Raw genomic sequence first — 23226 nt, 5'->3', positions numbered from 1 at the left:
TAGGTAGCATCTCATCAGACAAGCTGAGATAATCACCTTTGAGTTGTAGAGACAGAGAGTAAAGCTCAGGTGTATAATCTTAGAGACCACAGTTCAGGCAGACTGCTCATGGAAGCCCACTTAGGGTTTGTGACTATTCAGAATTTTCATCAAGCACAGCAGAACTGCCTCAAGCCTTACTGTGCAAGCTTCCACTCCCATAGTGCAGAAAGTTCACCAGCACAAAAGCAATCAGCCACTGAGCCATTGCTGCCCAGCTCCTCCAAACAGCAGCTTCCGAGCTGGTATGACCATTCCTGCCTGTACATCTCAGTACTCATGGACTGGGGCAAACTCCAGTGAAGTGACATCCTTCCCACAGAGATCCTTGAACTTCTTCTGGTCTTCGTAGAACAGCAAGGCATTGTAGTCTGCATGTTCTGTCCTGACAGTCTTCATCTAGAACAGTTAGCTGGCAAAAGGGAAATCCTTTTATCTGAAAACCTGGGTCAGCAGCCTCTTCTCCACTATACTGGCACTCACAGTCCCTTAGTAAAGCACACTGTCACTTACACTATGTTGCCAAAATGTCCTCTAAACCTTCTTATGTTATTTGAAACTTTACAGGCCTGTCACATTTCAAGCAAGGCTACTGACCAAAGCTAGGTCACAGTCCTAGGAAGTCAGAGTCTCTTTACTAACAAGGGAAACTAAAAGAATTTCCACAAAGGAGCACAGAAAGGACACCAATTCTTCAGGAGACATTACGACTCACAGGAATCTGCCCCAAAAGCCCTGAAAGCTAACACAGATATGTACAGCAGCCAAATGTAACAGAGCAATTTTCTCCTGGTGCGAGAGCGTATTTGCAGCATGGATGATGAGACTGGGCAGCCAAACTCTGTAACCTACACCCCAGTTACCTCTAGAGCAAGAAACATTGCACATGCAGTTTGCACATGGCCATTTTAAGACCCACATATTCTGCAGAAACCCAACCATCAACATAGTTTATGATGTTCAAATACAGAAGATGCAGTTCTTATCCCAAAGAACTAAAAAGCATTGCTCAATCCTCCTTGTGATAAACTATTCAAATAGAAATGCCAGCATTGCCATTTGAGCTGATTCTGCCAGTGGTATGAACTACATGAAGTATATCTAATTACACAGATTTAAGCCACAGAGAACTAGAACTTGCATGAGGCCAGGAGAATATAACCCTCACTATTTGGAATACCCTCTACAAACAATATATTTGTGTATTTTTATGCTTATAGAAGCAGAAAGCCCATTCTGAAAATGCTGACATAAGCTGGGTTGCTGCACAGATTCACTGAGCCCTGTTGGTCCACTAAGAAAAATGCAAACAGGAACCAGGGCACAAGCATCTGCCTTGTGAGCCTCCTCCCTCTCCTCACCCTGCTTCTTTCTCAAGAGCACAGAACTGTACGCAGCCATGGCAGGCAGAATACGTTATAAGAATTTGTCTTTGTAGTCAAAGGCAGAATTACAGCCAGAAACCAGGATCTGCTTGGCCAATGATAGGGAATGTATTAAAAAGCCTTCCAGCTTCTGTTTCAAAACAAAGAAATCTTGATAAGCCTAAAGGCAGCAGCTGCTGCCAGCAGCATGCTGCCTTCCTTACCTTGGGGACACCTGCTGAGCTGCTGCCTGTTTAATATTACATTAAAACAGCAGCTTTCCAGATAATGAATTATGTATCTATAGTGAAACTGTGGTACACAGGGGGCTGGGAGGACATGGTTTGGAAATCAAAGAACCATTTGGGTTAATGGTCTGCAAAGCTGAAAAAAAGAAATTACTGATGGCTTTATGATTTGTCAGAGCCCAGTCAGGTAACAGAGGGAATGACGGGAGCATAGCAAGTGCCTCCTACTCTTCCCTTCTACATTTTTTTTTAGTTAACAGCAATCAGATGAGTTTGAAAATCCGTAAAAGGGGATAGGGAAATAATAATAATAATAGGGAAAAATAACAGGACTGTAAGCTTGTATGCTTGTGACTGCAGCCAGTTTCAGTACTCTAGCATTAAAGACACAGAAGGTTCCACTGTATCATGGTTTTTATTTAAATAGTTCATACTGTGAAAGCAGAAACCCAAGACAGCAGTAAACTATTGTCTTTGACATCTGGTCTCTGCCAGTTACCTTTAAGTGAAAACTTGATCCATGGTCTCTGAAGCAAATCTGCAAGCACTTGTCAAACAGACACAGCTTCTCCAGCCTTCCAGAGAGGTTTTAATTCTCTTGCCTTTAATTTTAGATCATCAGTTAGGTGATCCAGATACTAATCATGAAAGCATTACATGCTTGTAATGATCATTATGAAGCAGCATATTTCTAAATGCGCAGTCAAACACTTGTACGTCTCAAATACTCCTGTTTGCAGATATTCTAGTCCTGTCTATACGAAAGTCTAAATATGAGGAAGGCTGATTCTCAGGAAGCCAACAGTAAAAAGAACTCTTTATACCACACACTTTATCCTAAGATCAGCTTCATCTAGTCCAGTTCTGTTACTGCTCTGTCCAATTAAAAATATCTAACACAGCTTGGACTGCCTTTTTCAGATAAGGAACAGTCACACAACAGTAATTGCAAACCAATCTTACAACAAGTATATGAAAACAGAAGTGATTTCAGTGTATGCTTTAGCTATTAACAAACAAAAGAAATTTTAAAAAAAGATTCTCCATTGTTGGAAATATGCTTTTCACATAGAATTAAACATTAGTGTTTTGAGAGAACAGGCGCTGAGACTGAAATTACTTCCCAAGGTTATATTGCGCATCAGTGGAGAAATGCCTTCTCTGTATTTAATAAAAATTAAAAAAAAAAAAAAAATCCCTTGAATGCCACAATGAGAAATTCCTACATACCAGTGGGGAACTGAGATACAGAGACAGTGATTTCCAGTATGATGCTGGCTAGCAGCTAGCAGAGTCAGAATGAAAAACACAACTACCACATCCAGGCAACCTGGATTAATCAAACATCAATTATCACAAAGCAAGGAATATGGTTTGGAAGGTTGGTTGTGTGCAACTGCAAAGGCAGTGCCAGCCCTAGAAAGCAAAAAATGAGTGAAAACAAGCCGAACAGCATGATAATTGTTCTCCCAGCACAAGATGGAAAGGAAACCATTTTCTCATCAAAGCAGTGCTCTTGAAATGGGAAAGCCACATCAGAAATTAGGAGAGTACTGTGTCTCACAAAGCTGCTCCTTCACTCAGCAGCTCCAGAGGTTGCCTGGCACCTCCTCTCTTTGGAGAGCTTTAACTGGTGAGCTGAAGTCACCACTCTCTCAGCAGTGTGCACATGGGTCACTGAGAGGCACCACAGTGTTGGCCAACTCTGCCTCACGAGCACTACGATTCTTGGCAGCGCTGGCCTCTCTGCCTGCTGAATCCCAGAGCCCTGTGGAGAGAGTGGCCCAGATCCCACAAAAGCCTAGATACTGACTGTAAAAAGCCCCAGTTCCACTCAGATTTTAATACTGATGAGGAAGATTTGCACTAGAGCCACATGGCTTTGCAAGTCATTTACTGAACAACAGATGTGTCTCTGTGGTGTCCTTCCAGCTCCTTTTATATCTCCAGGCCCATGGAATCCAGCACACCATTTCCTGGAGGCTCCGACTACTCGAAACAGTTGGGATCCAGACTGTGGACTCATCCTCTACACCCAAGTGCCTTGCTTTGATCCCAGATACCATGGGGTATCACCATGGCATGTTTGCACCTTGCTGCATCCCAAACCTCTGGAATGAATTTATTTGTAGGAATTTTAAGACTGATTTCTAGTCAAGAAATCAGTCCTAGTAAATAACACACCAGTTCAAGAAGAGTTATCCAGGCCCTTTTCTACCTCATGAGGCTTTTTTTCTACTTTCTGAACTGGAGCATCCACCAGATAAGTGCAATAAGGAGTTTAATAAAACACAAAGGGTTAGATCACATTGCTTGGGCTTCAGAGTTGAAAGAAAAGCCATACACCATCGCAGTTTCCAAGTCCACCTAATGATGGAGCTATCTAGCTCCTTTCTTCTCCACGCTCTGCTGTATTGAACTGGAGATGCATTGTTGGGCTAACTGCACAAAGTATTAACACAAGAGCAAAATCACAGTGGCCCCTTTTCAACATGACTGGTATAGATGCAGAACATCCTCATTTCCAGTCCTGGACCTTACTCCCCTCAAACCACAGTGTCGTATGGATTAAATGCTTCCTTTCACCAGGACAGCCTTTCTCAACTTTCATAATGTGTATAAAATCATCCATCCTGTGAGCACATCAGAGGAGGAAAACAGTCACAGACAAAATGGAGCAGGAGAGGTAACAGAGCTCAGGCTCAAATCCTGCCTTTAGCATGACCACCCCTGGAAGTCAACAGAGACAGAAGCTTTAAGAATACCAAAAGCAAAGCTGAAAGTCTTATAGGTTGACATCATAAAAAAGTGACCTAATTGTCAGCCATCAAATATCCTGAGGTTGCTGGGTGTGGGCTGCTCTTCTCAGACAGCAGCCAGCAGACTCCCTCCTGGGAGGGGCAGCCACATCACTTGTCTGCTGCACATGGCATTTTCCCCAGCAGTTCCATTTGCTGAACACAAAGAGCAAGCCTACAACATTAAAGAACACTCCCCTTCTTTGAAGTTTAGATTGTTTGGCTTGCCTGGCTACAAACTAAAACTGCACCTTAATCATCCAGCTTTGAAGTTCTGTAAATCTACAGCTGCAGAAAAGTAAGGACCACTTGGCAATAAAACATTCATTATTAAATTCTTTTGAATTAAAGTAGAAAAGGCTTTCCTGAAGCTGAAACTTTCTTTTTTGCCCACTAGAAATGAAGACATAAGTGAAAAATTGACAATGACTTGCCAGATCAGAGAATGACTACATGACATTTTATTGCCCAGTTTTGAACAGTATTGAGCCAGTGCTCAGGGAATGGCCAAAGAAAACAAAAACATTTACTGGAGAAAGACTTATGAGAAAACAGAAGGTTTTAACAACAGGCTGCAGAGGTTAATAAATAGTTTCATTGTTTTGATTCCTTATTTAAGGTGTGTGTGTGGATGTAACTGATAGGAGTTTGATGGAGGTTAAAACTGGTAATAGAAAAAATAAAGGAACCCTTACTTGCATCTTTCCAGAATCTGTCATTGCTGCATGTTTACCAGAGTGTATGAGTAGGGTAAGGCTGTATCCCCAAATGAGACCTACAGAAAGTCTCCATAGGCACAACAGTCTGCATAGCAAAGGATACACAGCAAGAGAGAACACTCTACTTTGGCTTGGCTGTTTCATTTCAGGCATGCCTGGAAACTCTTGCAGCCTCAACAAAATAGAGAATTAATCCAAAACACAGGGTGGCCTGGCTGGAATACTAGTGAGGAGATAAAATGGTGCATTGTGAGAATAAAGCTCACTTGGAAAGAAAGAGGCTTCAGCTATACCCTGGTACAAAAGAACTAAGACACAAAATCCTGCACTTCCTGGGATTTCAGGCTATAAGATACTTTGGAGAATCAGTTTCCAGTTCCCATCTCTGCTGACCACTTCCTGTATTAATCTAGCCAAGTTCCCTCTCAAGGCTGAACCAGGAGTGTTTACCTGGGAGTTTTGTTTTCCATACAATCAATATTTCTGGCCATGAACTTGTCCATAGCCCAGCTTCTGTCCATAGACCATCTGAACCCGTGGAGAAGAGATCACAGATCATACACAAACCTCACTGCTCCTGATGGCTTGCCACTTCCCTGTTCAGGGACACAGAGAACAGCAAGGTCAGATCCACTGGAGCCTGTGGCTACTATAGTTTTTATGCAACCACATTTTTGATGCTATGCCTAGGGCACTCTAATCATATAGAACCTTTGAACAACCACATTTACTTACTGGGAATGATGTCCTTATTCAGATGACAGTAAAACCCTCTGCAAATGAAGTGCTTTCTGAAAGGGAGTCAAAGGGGATTGCCTTAAGTACCTGGATGGAAAGTGGCTCAAAAGCTGTCAGGAGTCCAGCTTCTTCAAAGCAAGATTAGCGGCAGACTGATACTAAACAGCTCATGGAGAAGCTCAGCTACCTCGGCATTTCCCACTCAGACACACAGTGCTTTGGCACTTCCCTGTCCTGGAAGCAAGAAAGGAAAGGACAGCACACAGCATAGAGGGCACCAGAAACAATCAGGATCCCTACCCTGCCAGTGGGCCTGATTCAGGAGGTGTTCTGTACAGCTTGATGGATTTCACAGATCAGATAGATTTTGGCAGAAACAGGCTCCAAGAGGAAACACCCTCAGTTCAGTCAGCTGACAGTTTTCCTGTTGGCAGTGACTTACTGAGAGTACAACTGGCTGCTGTTCCCTGAACATTCCTCAGTCATCTCTTAAAGGCTGAATCTTACATTTCCTGGTTGTACCATCAGCCCCCTCCTGCAATGCCTTCTGCAGGCACAGGTAAGGCAGGTGCCTTTCCTAAGCCCCTGTTTAGAAATATATTGCTACTGTGGCACATGCTATAAGGGAAGGAAGCATTGGACAGCTGGGTGCCCCCAGGAAATGAGCAAAAATCATCCTATGCACCCTTGTAAAGTGGCATTTATATGTACACACATACAACAAAACCCTAAAAAAGAATTTAGCATAATCAAATTAATAATCCAGTTATAATATTTTTCCTTCTTTCTAATAAAAGCTTTGCTGAAGTTATTCTACCCTTAATAATTTCTGAATTATTGTATAAATTTGTGTACATGTGTACACATTTCACTCAACAAAATACCAAATAGTTGGTACCAGCATCTACAGGTCAGCTTAACTAAATTATCACATCTCAACTGCTAGTTCTTGTGCAATCCCATTTTAAAATAGAAACCCAGAATAAAACACAAAGGTAATGCAAATTTGTTTTAACATTTTTTCCAAACGTTTTCCTCAACTTTACACCTGTGATGAAGATGTATACAATTCCCATTTGCATGTATGCCTTAGAAGAAAATTCATATTCAAACAAGGAATTAGACAAATGCACATATTAGGTAAACACATACATACATAAATGCCAAGATATATATATGTGTGTATATATATATATATATATATATATGTGTGTGCGTATATATATATGTATATATACATATATATGTAATTAGCCAGGTGAGCAAGTCAGATTCCTCAGATCCTCTGGAACTAATGCATGTCCCAGATTCAAGAAATCCCTGCTACTTGCCTTTATGCAAAGCCTACATCTGGACTGCTGGCTAAACAACAAATGTCACAATAAAGACCCATGCAAAGGAAGAAAATAATTTACAATCAATGTGTGTATTAGGAGTTTACTACACTGCCCATTTCTACAATGCTAGAGGCAGATTGCTCTCATCAAAAGTTTTGTATGTACCTGGAGAAAAATCAGTATTTCCTGAAAAAGCCCACATGGCAATTCATAGTGAACCTCACAACAGCAAGCTGAAAATCTCTGTGGAGTCACGTACTCAGGTACCCCTACATGGGAAAGATGCTAAGAGGAAATATGCTGTTCCTTCACTAGGTATTATTTATTATTTCAGTGTAGATGGAAAAGAAAATGCTCCTTTTGTACAAAAGAAACAAAAAATAGTAGAGCATTACTCAGCTGCCTACCTAAACTTATCTGTAAAAACAAACACACATATTCTCTGTTGCTCTTTTGTTCTACATCAGGGATTCCATCCCTGTGCAAAACACATGCTCCATATTTAAAGAGTTAAACATCCTCTCGCTTAGTTGACTTTTCTGAATGTAAAATGCAAGATAATAACATACACTGTATCTTGAACCAAAACTGCATGCAGCATAACAAAAACCCCAGTGCTAAACGACAGGCAGTATGAATAGATCCATTCCCACTGCTTGTTAGCTCAAAATAAATCCTTTACTGTGATTTAAAGGAAAACAGACAACACTAAACACACCAAAAAAATCATGACTTACCCTTTCGGAGACACTTGCTTTTCTTAAGATATTTGGCAGTAAAAAACGGCATGGCTGCAACACTAAGGTTTCAGCCAAAGCTGACCTTTTATTACCAAGTGCTAAGACAGAAATGAACAGACCAAAAAGAGAAAGCAAATTATTACACCAGATCTTTAAAATGCTCAGAGATGAGCAAAGGGAATTCAGAGTGGGATAAAGTATGCCAAGTTGCACGGTGGGGATTGCAGATATCTTTCTGCTCATTAGCACTGCTGTTCGAGTTATTTAAAGTGTGCTCGGGGGAAATGAGGACAATTTCCATGACAATATGTACAGTATCATATAAGGAGGAAGCATTTTTTAGGCAGAACTTCTGCATTACTCAGCTGCTACAGCAACCAGCAATATGTTGAGAAGAAAAAAAAAACAAACCCACAACAGGTTTGGATAACATAAAAAAAAAAAAAAAAAAAAAAAGCCTGATTCTATTAACCACTTCTTGTCTTGAGTAGAAGATTTATCACTATAAATCTCCTGTCATGTCACTGGGTTATCTCTTCATTTCCTCCTTAGGCACTTCTGGCTATCTCCTCATTTCCACTTAGGTACAAGGAACCTTGCTTCAAGATGTTTTGATCCCAGACAGTTATCCCACTACCCCATGCCTCAGTTTCCCTGTTTTTCAAATGGGGCAACAGTGCGACAATTCTTTCATTTAAAACAAACAAACAAACTTCGAGACTCTTGGGCAGTAGGTAATAAGAAAAGAAGCAGGGCTTAATCCCAGTGCTTTGTCCTACGTTATTACAGCTGTTTATTTCCCCTCACTCTACCACGCTGCTTTTAGGTCTCCTAAAAATCTTTTGCTTTTATTCAACCAAGATGACCTAATTTTGAATTCAGTCTTATTCCTGTTGCTTCTGCTGCCTCTCTGGAGAGTTTAAGGCAGTTTGGTACTGACTTAGTATCTTTTTGAATTCCATAGAGTTGGGACAGTACATTTAATGGCAATGACATTTATCTGTGTTTGCCTCCTTCTAGTCCCCAACCTCTAATTCACTCAACCACAGCATATTGGTTGGGCAGGCAACACCTCATTCCTCAGAATGTAAAGGACAATGCCATGAATTTGACTACCCAGTCTTGGACACACTAGTGTTTCTATGCTTCAAGTCCTTCTATGTGTAATGATTCAAAGATGGAACTCACCCTTTTAAAGGTTCATAGACTTATGGAAAATGCACAAAAGCAAATAATCTATACTTGCAGTGGTGCTTTAGTGCTTGACTTTTACTGATTCCAGCCTTTGGGGTACTGCCAAGTCATCACTGCACTAAGATACAAGAAAGCAGCTACCTTGTAAGCAAGGGAGAACATTTACAATCTATAACCATTAACCTACTGACTGGATGTGAAGTCAGGTTTCTAGATTGGCAAAGCAACCGATCCAAAGGAAACCAGTACTACTCTTATAAGGTAAAAGAATATACCATGCTATAATGAAGACTGTAAAAACCAGGGGTGCACTCCACAAGATAGGAAGCTCATAGCTGTGCCTTTTCTTGAACCATTTGTTGTCAGCACAGAAATAAATATTAAGATTTTTTGGAAAAGTTTTATGCTCAAGGAAAATCCATTCAGCATACCATCTGAAAAACTTCACCACAGTTTAGTATTCATAAAGCCCACGATGCTCAATAGGATGTCACTGTTCTTGTATCTGTACCATCATACAAAAAAACCTAAACCAAACAATGAAACAACTGTCTGTTCTTTCATTAGATAGTTCTGAAATCAGCTGACAAGATTTCAGGCATAAATAATTCTTCCACAGCACACCTCAAGCTAAAGTCAGGTTAACCTGATAATTGTAAAAACCTATTTGGTACTAAAGCATGTATGGAGCAGAGAGGAACAGTAGAAAGGAAAGAGAAAAGAAAAGAGTCCCTAATAAGTCAGTGACAAAGGCAAGTTCCATCTGTGAACGACTGGAGGCTGTGGGTTGGACTTGGGGAATGTACAGTATCATAATAAGGAGGAAGCATTTTTTCAGGTAGAACTTCAGCATTACTCAGCCACTACAGCAACACGTCACCTTAGAATGGACGCCCAAGCTTGCTACTGCTCTGCCTTGGAGATAGCCCAGTCTACACCATATTTAATCTGGAAACAATGCCTGATCTTGTGTCATCAAAAAAAACCCTCACACATTCCCCCAGATTTAACAAAATTTATGGCCTCACAACTCCTTCCATGGATATCTGGAAATATTTGGGGATGTGGGCCCTTTCCATCACTCCTAATTCCTTCCAGCAGACCCTAAACAAAGATTTACACTAGAATCTGGTTATTTTGAAGGAGAAGTTCAGCAGTTAGGATAAACTGTGAGTTCATCCCTGAACCTCATGACACTTTCTCCCACTATTCCTGTGTGGTACATGGGAAAAAATGTCATGCCCAAACACCTCTCAAAACACCAGCTTCCTCTTTGGCAGCAGACATGTCCCACACTCAGTGATACACCAAGCTGAAGTTCCTGATGAACTAAGTCTGCCGTTTTACACTCAGTAAATATTAAAAAAAAAAAAAAAAAAAAAAAAAAAAAAAAAAAGAAGAAGAAAAAAAAACCAGTAAAAACCACAGCACAACCACAAGGGAACTCCCTTCTCTGCCAGTTTAACACAGGGTCAAATACAGACTAATGCAGTAATCCCTCCCAGCTGCCTAAGATTCTGGCCCTTTAATGACCTTGCACAAAACCCTAGTGCTTTTAACTCCAGTACCCTATATTCTGCCTCATTTCCAACTCACTCTGCCCTTGGAGCTAAAAGCAGAAGTTGCCCTCCTGTTAGACTTGCAATTTCCAGGGAGAACTTTGAACTTACATAAACAAACATTTGTATCTCTCATCCAGGGCAATGAAACACGGGATCTCTCTCTTCCCCTCCCCACCTCCTACCACCACAGCCTACTTTGAGAAACCCTAAGACCTTGTATCTTCATGATGAGAGAACTGTTTATTCTTTATCCTCTAGTACTCTTCTGTTACTCAGGCACAGCTTTCCTTAATCAGCTCTCCAAACAGACTGAAATCAGGTAAAAATTTCCATCCTGACAAAAGTCTGTAGACACCAAGAGTAGAATGAATTGGACCCAAACCCTCAAATGTTATCATTCACCCACAGTTAAGTCTGCTTCCTTTAGCAATGCTTTTACAAAGGGCTAGATACAACTGGGACTGCAAGAAATCTAAGATTTTTCTGTTACATATCATCATACCAAAACCGCATTAGTATAAGATTAGTAGGTTTCTCCTCTTTTATTCATCCTCCTTCCTCCAACTTCAGATCCCAGTCCAGAGAGACTGACTTAAGAGTGCACAGAGCACAACCTTTACTGTTAGCAGCAGGCTAAGTAGTGTGGAGAAAAGCACCTGAGACTCTTCATACTGTATTTTCTGTAACAAATTCCAGTATCAGGTTTCAAAAACTTTACTGAAAAACAGCATCATCTTCTCCATCTTACAGATGGAAACTGGAGAAAGGGATTGTGACTTCTGTACAACCACCACAATATTAAAAAAGGGAACAACAGGGAAATTTTTCTGATATGCAAGCAAGCAGCACATAGCTTTTTGGTTCCTCTTCTCTCTCCTGTGGCCCAAGAGGATTTTACCATCTTAGATGAACCATGAAATGACTGACAACAAACACAAAACCTCCTGATTTCTATTAAAGGTCATTAGTTGTTCGCACATGTTGAAATTTTCCACTGAATTACAGCCTTGGGGGATTTTCTCCTGTTATTTCTCATCTGGACCTAGTTAGCATGAAGAAAGAGAGAAAGGCAGTAAGACCCCACCTTATTTTTACAGGATCTGATCACAGACTATGTGATAAGACTGTGTGGCTCCCATAGCCCTTGAATGCCAGTGAGCAGCGGGAAGGAGGAGAGGAGGTGCCCTCCACCACACAGTAACACGATGCTCTAGAACGGCAGCTGATAGAGAAGCAGGTGCTCCCTCCCAGACTCCAGCACCGTGTCCAGGCTGGAAAGGGACCAAGGCTCTGCAGCCCAACACGGTAAATGAGCAGGCAGGTGGCTGTCAGAGGACAGCATGGCCACGTGCCAGGCAAAAGCTGCTGTGCTATGCAAGCCCAGACACAGGAGTGATACCGTATGACTGCAATAATACTCACCTCAGCCTGCTTCCATATCCCCAACTCCTATTTTATCAGATGAAAAGAGCATGCACTCAGGGTACCAATTTAAAAAGATTTCTCCCCCCTACAAAGTGACCAGGAGAGATTTCTATCTGTTGCTGATTGGGCTGATAAAAGCAGTCTTTTTTCCTTTCAGCAGTTTAGAACTAAGCCTGCCCTAGAACAAGTAGGGTCATTTTAGTCTGTGACCACATACATTAATTGTATCTGCAGAACAAAGGAATCTCAGGTCAATTAAAAAGATCCTGTGGCTATAATATTCTTCTGGGAAGATGCCATCTACATATGCTTATTACAGCCACATAAATCCCACCCCCTCATTCGCCTCAAGCAAGTAATTGTCTTTAAAAGCAAGCAAAATAATTATTTTTCCAACATACTTGTCATCATTAATTATGGCCAGAATAGCCAAGTAGGAGCTCATGCCCAGGCTTTTAAATGCTTGTAGCTAGTTAGCATGGCTGCCTGTAACTTTTCAGCTTTTTCTGCAGTGTTAACGTTAACATACTATGGCTTCATTAAATCAAGGCAACCACTGATGAGCTAAGTATGATTCATCTGAGAACACTGAGACCCTTCATGCTTATCTATCCCCTAAGCAAGAATGGGGTTTAATTTATGCCTATGTATAAGTATATTCGAGCACTGCTGGCTGTATTCCTAATGTCACATTCAGGCAAACATGTTCCAATGAAGAATAGATTTTAAAACACAACGACTGGAAGCTGCAGGAATTAAATGCCAGAAGTCCACCGAGTTACAGGCATTTCATGGGCCTCTTTTGCAAAGCTATGTGGCATTAATCTACAAACATGGGATACTAGCTTCTGAAAAACCAGAATGAAAACTTTGCCCTGGCTCCTGTACTTCTCCCTGAGCCAAGTCTCCCACTGAAGTTGATGGGACTTTCCCTGCATAAAGGCTACAGAGTTTGCCCTACTTTTCTCTTTTTTTTTTTCCCCCTAGTGTAACAGGACAGGCAATGGCAGGGAAAGAGATGCTGTTTCCCTACTACACAGAGGGTAGATAAATGTGCTGGGTAGCTGTGATGTGATGAAAACCCACCTGGTTCAGAAGATTACAATGTAGTGGGAAGTCCACTGATAGTTTCCAGAAGGCATTTTTATCTTAATTGATTTTTGAATGACATGTTTTTAAAGTAACAGTGACTTATGTTGGTTAACCAGCCTGAACACAAGCTGGCTTCTGAATCATTGCCATTCCAGGCATTCAGAAATTTCAGGTCAGCCCACCAAAATCAGGAGATGGGTTTCCAACCAATGGGAATTTTTTATTATTATCTACCTTCTGGTTTCTGAGCCTTTGCAGATCCTATTTGGTATCTTTATTTTAAATCCATAAGCATTAAGAGATTTGTTCCTTATTAATGAAAGCTGCAAGTTTTACATAATCATATTATTCAGAATAAGGATTTTCAAGGGAAACCACATACACAATGAGAGAGCATATGACTTCAGGTCTAGGTACTCTAAACAGGAAATCCCACAGCCTTGTCACATTTTCCTTAATTCACTTTGGAAATGAAATAAATTAAATTATTCAGGTACCTAAACCAAGATGAGGACAGATGTATCTATAGCACTTATAAAGCAGAGCAAGACAAAGCAGTAAGTCTGTAGTGCTTAGTTAAGAGATACTGATACAATAAACTGATTGGTAACACATTTTTACTGCTTCAACTGAGTGTAAAGCATGGCTTTTAGTGACACGGTAGGTAAAACAGAATATAATAAATCACTAGATGTTGTGAGGCTAGGGAAGGAGCCTTTGCTTACAGTCTCAGCACAGGAAATAGCAATTCTGTTGCTAGTCCTACTAGCAAGAAGTTTAGCACAGACACATGTACTCTCCACCCCAAACAGGATAATGGAAATTGAGACAAAGCAGATCCACTGGTCAGAAGCCCCAGACGAGCCCCCCAAGCACCACAGTCTCTTGCTGGATCCTCCAGCACAGCTACTCCGAGAGCCACAACTTTGCCCCACATGCGCAACCGAGATGATGAAAGGCCCCAGGCACCAGTTAAGGGAAAAGGTTTGTTTTCTCTTCAGAGAAAGCGCCCTTTTTCATCCTCATTACCCAATTGCCACTCCACAGTATCTCAAGCATAGATAATGCACCACAGCAATCCCAGTCGCACCATGCAAACCTCCCCGGGCTTTTAGTAGGGAAGGCGAAAGAGGAATAAAATAGTGAAATGCAAATCAGTCACGTACTGAATTTCAAAGCTGTCTTTAATTACAATTTCTTCCTGTTTCCCTGGATGTTTGGAGCACTGCTCTAAGCAAGCCAAACTGATAAACAGAGTCCTGATCATCTTATTAAACTCATTCAAGCATATAACATCTGCCTTGGCAAGTCACTGGCTTCAAACAGAATCTGAATTCAATGCTACAGTCAGGCAGAAGAATCAAGGTACTATACTTCAGTATTTCTATTTTCACATCCCTCCACTGGGCAGAGACTGAGACAAAACTTCTCTTTCATGCACAAATGTGAGGAAACAAAGACAGCACAGGTTCCTGTAAGACTCCTAAACAAGTATGCATCTTCTTTAAGGGTTACACCACTGCTTTCCTGGGACCTGCACCCTTTAGTCCTGCACTCAGGCCAGGATCCCTTCTTTTTTGGATGACGCCTCCTCAGGGCAGCAACTTGACAGTGAGCTTTCTATTCTCCCTTTGCCTCTACCAGAAATGACAGCAGGCAAGCACCTCCTCTTGTGAGCTGATAATTACAACAGTAATTGTCCCACCTAGAAAACAGGCCTATTCAATCCAGCAAAAGCTGCCTGTATTTCAAGGTGCAGCAGGAGAAATAAATACAACCATGGCACTGGGCCAAATTCTCAGTCAGCAATAATGATGTCAGCATAGCCCAATTTATCCTCAGCTGAGGGATTTTACCCCACTTCTTTCCAGCAAAACCACAGCTGAGAATTTTAGGCCTGTTCCTTGAGCTCCAGGGCTAGATTTATACCAGGAGCTTTTCCAGTGATGCCAGAGGGGTAGAAGACTGAAGCATCATTCCAGTACACCTTCAGCTCAGACTAATGGAACTGCAGATCTGCTACCATAATGCATCCTGTAGTCCACGCTGACAAAACCTTCATGGTAAAGACAGGTAATGGATATTTAACTGCACTGGCAACGTCTGCTAAGGCAGATGTGCTCATCAGAGAGGGCATCTATTTTCACCCTTGACCAGTAAAGAGAGTATAATGTACATTCAGCCTCAGACTGGTACACCTAGAGTAATTTAAGTATCTTTATCCATAGAAGCATCTTCACAACAGAACAGAGACAGAGAAAGAAGAAATGAAAGCTGTATTTCAAGGATATCAGAACAGTTTTTAATTCAGTGCAAATGGATTTGGCCTAGATGAAAAACTCTCAAGATATTACATTTTGCAGAAAGTATTTCAATGTCTTTACTGATAAATAGGTTTCTTATCTAAAAGCTGATCTACAACAGAAGAAAAGCTCAGGCAAAAGCAACCAATGCAAAAATAAACTGAAAACACATTTGAAAGACAGTTTGCTGTCTTGAGATAACACAACATTATTTTTTTGCTTTGCTGAAAAGCAATTTCAATATCTCTGTCATCCGATTTTCCCCAGGAAGCCTTAACTGGTATCTTTCCCCAGATTTCTTACCCTGCGATCATCACTTGAACAGGAAAAAATGTAGGCAAGTAACAAAAAAAAAAATTTCCAAGAAAAACAGAAACCCACAAAAACCCCCAAACCCCAAAAAAGACAGCCAAACAACCAAAACCATGAAAATCCCCCCAAACAAACCAAACAACAAAACACACTTTTACTTTTCTCCAGTAATATCTAGATTAGGCCCTAAAAGCTTCTCTGTTCACAAAAGGCCTGCAGGTGAGAGTGTTACAGGGGCTCAGACAGCTCCTTTCCCAGTGGAGTAGAGCAGAGGGCAGGAACCATTTGCACACTCTGTGCTCGAACTGCTTTGATCCATCAACACCACCAACTAAACACTTCACACCACCAGCCTCACTGATAAGGACTCTCAGGATCTTCATCAGTCTTCTACTGCACACAGGTCCACAGCCCGTAGGTGTCACTTCTCAGAGTCTGCATTACTTTGCTCTACTCTTTTGTCCTTACAGACTGAAACAGTCTCTCTTCCTTTCATACTGAAATACTGATGTGAGGCTTGATGTACTATGCAAATTCATCACCATTCTGCCTTAAACTGCACTCTGGCTCCTCCAAGTTTCTTTCCCCCATTGCACAGCAGAAAAACATCCCAATACACTTGAAGACAATGCAGTGATACACACAAACACCTGAAGAGCCAAGAACTGAGATGTTAACTCTGAAACCCACTGGTGGTGATGCAAATATCCTCATATAACAGGTTAAGATGATTTACTGCTAATCATTTGCACACAAACACCCAGGTAACACACTTGCCCCCCCCTTCTCCCCAGCTGCACGATGACAATACCAATTTTAGAGTTGGGGACAGCTCCCTACAGCTGACAAAAAATTATGTTTTTCCATCATGGTACTACTTCAAAAGATTGATAATTAAATATTTAGAAAAAAAATCATTATTGATTGGATTTGATAACAAGGGTTCAATGACTTATGTCAAATACATAATGCAGCCCCAGGATGGGGAGGGAGGGGGATGAGGTCTCAGGATAGAAGAAGGATCAGAGCAGGGGTATTCAAAAGCCTCACATATTTTAGGCTCAAAAGGGTTGGATCTCACAGCTTTATCTAACAAAATGGAAAATGAACCATATTCATTTCCAAGCCTAGAACACCTTGATTCACAAGTTCCAGTCCCCAGTATCAGCAGTAAATAAATTGTTTAGTTCAGGGTATACCATGTACTCCTCAACGCTGCTAGCTGAAACAAGTTTCAGATCATCACACAAACTTGGGACTTTAATCAAAACAAAGAAACTTAACTAAACCAGCAGAAGAATGCCATATTCAGTCAGATCAGAGCTGGATGTATAGGGAGAGGGCACAGACAAAGAGGATGGGGGGGTTTGTTGTTGTACATAGCACGTATGTACATTTGTGTGTTACAGCTCTCAGCTACTTACACGTGTGTTATCCCACGTGTTTCTAATCCCATTCTAAAGACATTTTGGTTTTAGGTCCCATAATAAACTATGGAAGGAAAGCTGCAAATTAATTGTGAGTTGTCAAGTAAAAAAATGCTCTCTTGTTCATTTTTAAAACCAAGTATTACAATCATTTAAGTGATCATATCTGCTGTGCTATAAATAGTCCTGAATACTTAATTACTCCCTTTTTGTTTTGCCCATACTATTCAGAATTATATCCAGTTCTACTGTACCTACCTCTCAACCACTTCTTCTCATGATCTAGGCAGTTTCTTCCTGCATGGAAGCCATCCATACACTTGAAACATTTGTGGTGCTTTTACAGTTGGTATGTACCTTTCAGGAATTGTTATAACAGAAGAGAGGAGATCAAGAATATGATCAAAGTCCTTAATCCATTTTACAAGACAGAATATCTGTGAAGAGTAAAAAATGGACAGATGACCCCAGGAAATGGGTTCCCAAGTAACTGCCAGAAAGAAAAATATCCTAATTGCATAACTGAAGGTATTTCCTCTATTTTTGAAATGGATGCAAAGCTGTCAACAAATCTCCAGCCATATCCTATTATGGCACAGAACAGACATTCTGCTATGGCACTTGAGGGAGGCTTGGAGCACAAACCCCAGGTCTGATTATAAACCTGCAGGTGAAAAAGGCAGGCCCCTACAAGCTCAACTTTCCAGGTAGCCTTGCTCTACTCAAGTCAGCAGTGCTATACTGAATTAAGTCTATTGAGTATCATCCCTGTGAAAAAGGGCGTGCAGGGCAGCAGCATAAATTCAGGAAACTGTCTTTTATGGCAGGCCCTCTCTTCCAAATGCCAGGCTTCGCTTTATGTTTCTATAAAATACTTCTAGGTTTTTCCATTTTCTCTCTTAGGAGAAATGTATATGTAGGACAGAAAGTAAGTGAAAGTGAAATCAAAATGGTCTCAACATGCACAAGGAATACAGGAAAAGCTTCTGATATTCAATACCAACATGACAGTGATGATGACTAATACACTCTCACTGGAGAAGTCAGACAAAGTCAGAAGTGGACAAAGAGAGGTACAACATGTATAGCAACTTATTCTTACATTTCAGACTCAGGAATCGCCTATCAGAATTTGATCATCTTCCCCAGGATACCAGTGTCTTGGTGGTGGTGTGGTGCAGAAGGGGAACAAGACATTTCCTCATCTAATTTTTTTGCTTTGCCGTTTCTTCCCCATTCCTGCAATGTACGTGTACAGTGTGGTTTCAGAGTATGGCAGAAGGATGTCTGCATTTTAAGTCCTAGCACTCATGCCTTTGATCCCTGGGTGGCTATATTTAGGACCTCTGAACACACTGCTGCAACCAGTGTGAGAACCCCTTCTGGAGTCATCTTGTCTCCTTAGATCTTTTCTGATACACTAATTAGAGAGAGCAGTACCTTAGCTAAGAATGCATCAGACTTTTCCTGTTTTGAAGTACACTGCAGAGGATGTCCTCCTGTGCACTGAGAGTGCACAATAGACATGGTGCTGAGCACTGTCAATCTGCTGTACCTGGACAAGGACCCTTGCTGAAGCCACTGATCAGCTGCAGCCACCTTTCCTGAAACTGCATCCACAGCACTGCTGCTGAAAGAACAGGCTGGCTCAGACCAGCTAGCCTAAGCAATCATACCACAATAATCCACTGAGCAAGATAAGTGGGGTTCAAAACAGAAATTGCCCAACTTCCCTGTGTTCAGCTCCTGATTAAATTCAGCATTTTGCATTATTACCCAGCATTAGGCATTGCAAAACTCCTTCAGTCACCTGTAACACAACTGTTTTGCACAGGATTACCTGTCTTGCATGCCGGGCAGCTCACCCTGGGCAGCAAGGGTTGTGTGGTCTGGGATGGATCTGCCACTCCTGCCCAGTACTGACAGCTGTCCAAGTCTTTCTGTCCTGGTGGACAGGAGTCAAGTGAACTCAGCTAAGGGTCTGACTGGGTCAGGGAGAGCATCTCTGCAACTGATTCTTCTGAGATAGAGCCTTCTCACCTGCCACGTCTTCTGACCTGGCCTTCAGGTCTTTCCTGCTGCCCTCTAAAGCACTACCTTTTCCCTCAGCACTTTCCTCACCAGATCTTCCCCCAGACTGATTTCCTAGGGCCGGTGGGTAATTCCCAGTCTGAAACCTCTGGAGAATTATCTGGCATTCAGCCCACTCCATCCAGGAGCCAAGAGAACAGAGCTAAGACTGGTTGTCGGACTTGCAGGGCCTCACACAGTACCTTTGACAATTTTGCTCTAATGACCTTGCACGCATGACAGTGTTTGCTGGGTGGACAGTCCTGCTCTGAACAGGAACATGGCTTTGATTCCTTTGCCACAGCTCCCCATATGCAAAATGGGGAAGAGGACAACTTATTTCTGTCTTATGTAACATGGCAGAGGCTCCACAACAATTAATGCTGGCTGTAAGCTACAAAATCACTTAGTAAGGCATGACTGATCTAGATCAGGCACAGACACAATCACATTTTTGTCAAGTTAAGGAAAGCACACAATAGTTTACATCAGCTTTATGCCAGCTGCAGGAGGAAAGATACCTAATCCAACAAAACTGGAATGATAGAAGCAGACCATATCTATAAAAGCAGACCATATCTGTGTAAAAATAAAGCTTGCTAGTTTACAGCCTGGGGGGATCTCTTTTCCTTTTTTTAAAAAAATTGAAACATCAAAAAGAATTTATATCAGAACAGTACTTTGGATCACATGTCTACATCTTTGGTACTAACAGCTCCAAAACATCGTTCATTTTTTGAACAGCCTCAGACTGTCAACTCTTCAGTACATGTTAAATCTCTCATCAAATACACACAGTATGAGGCTCTAGTCCCAGCTGTTCTTCACGTTTTGCATCTAGATTTTTGTTTGCATCTCCATTTAGAGGTTTCCAACCTCTCTCTCCCCAGAGAATACATCTTTTAATGTTTTATTTAGTGTTCAGACAATATCTTCATAAAGATCTGTAAATAGAAATATGTGAGAGCATGTGAAGATAGTACAAGTGTTACAAACTGTAGTGACAGAAGTAGAACAAAGAATCCTAGATAGGTTGCAAAGACAAAAATAAACCACAGGAGATGAAAAATAATGTATTATGTGAAAACAATGCATATGCTATGGAAAAATGAATCCTGGCAACCACCACAGTTGACAGGGAACGGTTAATTATGAAGGAATTTGTATGTGATAAAAGCAGTAAAGAAGGCATTGTTTGGTCTGCAAAATAAGTGATCTCACATCATCAGTCCTCTTCCAACATATCACATGGCTCTGTGAACTTAAGATGCTTTTGCACAGTTACCTGCTGTATGCCCAGCTGAACACCTTCTCTGCCTCACAGACAGGATTCTTTCCCTGCTACTCTTGTTTGAATTAAGTGATTTTACTAAAACTGGAACAAGACTAGTTTCTGTGAAAATCAGACTTCTGTGAAAGCTTTAGTTTTCAACAAAAATACTAGGTGACCTAGCCATGAAAAAGCGAAGTTAAGTAAAATGGTTACTGGTTGTTCAGTTACTATACAGCCTACATACAAGCTACTGTAAACAGTTTGGCAAGGCTATCACAACTATTTATGTGATTCAGAACTAGTTCTACCCCTTCTCCCTGCACATATACCATGTAGGGTTTTCTTATAAACTGCTATCGGGCATGCTGAGTTGTGATTCAACCAGGCAGGCAGTTTTGTAGCTGTCACCAGTAGGTAAAAACCTTACTGTCCTGCACTGACACACATGCCTTAATGCTGTCTCATGCTTCCCTGGGATTTTCTATAAAGCTATCCGTTTATACTTTAAGACTACATCTTCTGAAATGGGATAAGAAATTAAACTTCAGCATTAGTGTCTACAATACTACCCAGAAATAAGCCAGAGAACATGATGCAAGCCTCAAACCATGGAGAATATACACAAGGAACAATTCAAGTTGACCCTCATCCTGAACAGGCAATCATTTCTGCTGGAATAATCTCCCCCCTACAGCACTCCATGGCTTCAAGACAAGAAAGTGAGTATAAAAAAAAAAAGGTGATGCAGAACTTATTAAAACGGATGTGAAAACATCACAGGGCCATGCTACTAAGTCAGAAAAAAATTCCGAAGCGGTCTGAAAGCCAACAACCTGGAGTACCAAAGGCCAAAGTGGTAGGGAGAGTGGGCTAGCTGACCTTCAGTTCCTGCAAGATCTTTCCCACCAAAAGCAGCTGGGGTGCCACTTTGGGCTTAAAGGGGAAACCAACGGGACAGAACAATAATGATACAACATGGAATCCATCTTTCCCCCTGCCTGCAGGGAACCCTTGCTAGAAGCCACAGCAACATTTCCTTGACTCTCTCTCCCCTCCAGCTGGATTGGTGTTAAGAGCAGTGAGGTGCACACACTTTCTAATCAACTTATTTAAAACTGTTTATTACAACATATACACACCACTTGCCTGTTTATGACAAAAACTAATCTCAAAGGCTGAACTGCTACAATATTAACAAATCAGTGTGGTGCAACAAACAAAACTGGTTTTTCTAGTAATAGCAAGATTGTCTTTTGAGTCACAGTTAAAGAGACTGACTCACTACCTCATTGCTGGTTTAAGATTAAATCTACTCTGATCTCATATTTAGCAGTCTTACTCCACCTATACACCTCACTGCTTGGGAGTGGATTCTGCTCTCCCCATATCCTTATACAGTAAACACAATGTAAATAAAATAATTGAATACTGATGTCTGTAGCTTCACTGAATGAGAGTTTTTTAACTTTTCCATCCATCAAAACTTTAATAGTGTTTACCCCCAAACTTATGTGGCTGCTATTATGTCTAATTTCAGTCAAATACCGTTACAGTCAATTCCTTTCATCCTTTTCACTTATGTGTTTATATAAAAATAAAGATGTGTATTTTTAACTCTATATAGAAATATATTTTGGTTTTAAGAGCTGTGTTGAATGCTGTACTACACTGAGCCAGGAAGGAGTGGTCCTTCTAAGGATGATAACTAATATGTTTATGGGTAAGTGGTAACTACATGCTACCTACTCTCTGGTGGATGATGGCCCACAAGCCATCACTTTCACAGAAGCTAATGGGACAGTTAACATTTCTGCCCAAATTGCACTGAAACTGAATTTGTTGTGTAGTTACAAATAGCAGGGAGTCTCTGGATCTTCTTAGAAACTATTTAAAATATAAGTGGATGAATGTTAGTATTTGTTGAGAAGTAAATACATTATTTTATTGTAATGTCTCTTTAGTGCTCAGATACATTTCAGAGGAGCTGACAAATCACCTTGCCCACTCTGTGATTCTGTGAAAAATCACCCATACAATTCATACAATTGGCCATACCCATTCAAAGAGATGTGAAAAATAACATTTTAAAAGAAAGTTTGGTCTCCCCCATTTCTTCTAACACAAATGAATCTCTGAGTATGCAGCAATCTACAATATTATTTCTTATTCTAACTCTGCTTATAAAGTTCTTTTTGATGACAAGTTAAACCTAGAAAGTATTTGGATGCATGAGGGAAATCCTAGCAATGAGATTTCACAGATCTTGGATACCTCCTTGTCCCAACTCCCACACGTAATGGAATAGCTGCACTCAAAAGAACACCAGTTACACGGGCTGAGAATTTCACACTGATAACCCAAGGAAGAACAGATCGAGTCATCACTAATCACAATTGTTGCAATCAAGTCCCTCAAAGCTCCCCACAGATGTGGCAGGAGGATTAGTATTATAACCTGGCAGGTGAACATCTTTCAGAGATGGCAACCCGACTACTCTATTCAACCCAGCTTCCACACTTCCATCTCAGGTGTCTGAACTTCCTGAAGCACTGAAAGTGGAGTGGGAATAGCTGAAAGAAAGAGAA

The 23226-nt window shown here is 41.1% G+C and overlaps 1 protein-coding gene across 5 annotated transcripts in view; it reads right to left on the bottom strand.

Annotated features, from left to right (window-relative positions):
* The window catches only part of ARHGAP22 (Rho GTPase activating protein 22), a 131624-nt gene that overhangs the window by 46791 nt on the left and 61607 nt on the right, over nucleotides 1-23226 (bottom strand). Inside the window, exon 1 of one of the 5 annotated variants that reach the window (XM_048311899.1) lies at nucleotides 7981-8252. The exons of the other annotated variants lie outside the window; for them this stretch is intronic. Coding sequence (XP_048167856.1) covers nucleotides 7981-8032 — 52 coding nt within the window. The 5' untranslated portion in view covers nucleotides 8033-8252. Of the gene's footprint in view, nucleotides 1-7980; nucleotides 8253-23226 lie in introns of those variants that run through there. 5 annotated transcript variants of the gene reach the window in all.

The sequence above is a fragment of the Corvus hawaiiensis genome, chromosome 8 (assembly GCF_020740725.1).
Source record: "Corvus hawaiiensis isolate bCorHaw1 chromosome 8, bCorHaw1.pri.cur, whole genome shotgun sequence".
In the NCBI taxonomy this organism is placed as follows: domain Eukaryota; kingdom Metazoa; phylum Chordata; class Aves; order Passeriformes; family Corvidae; genus Corvus; species Corvus hawaiiensis.
The sequence above is the reverse complement of the archived record's forward strand: the minus strand, read 5'-3'. Positions and strand labels throughout refer to the sequence as shown.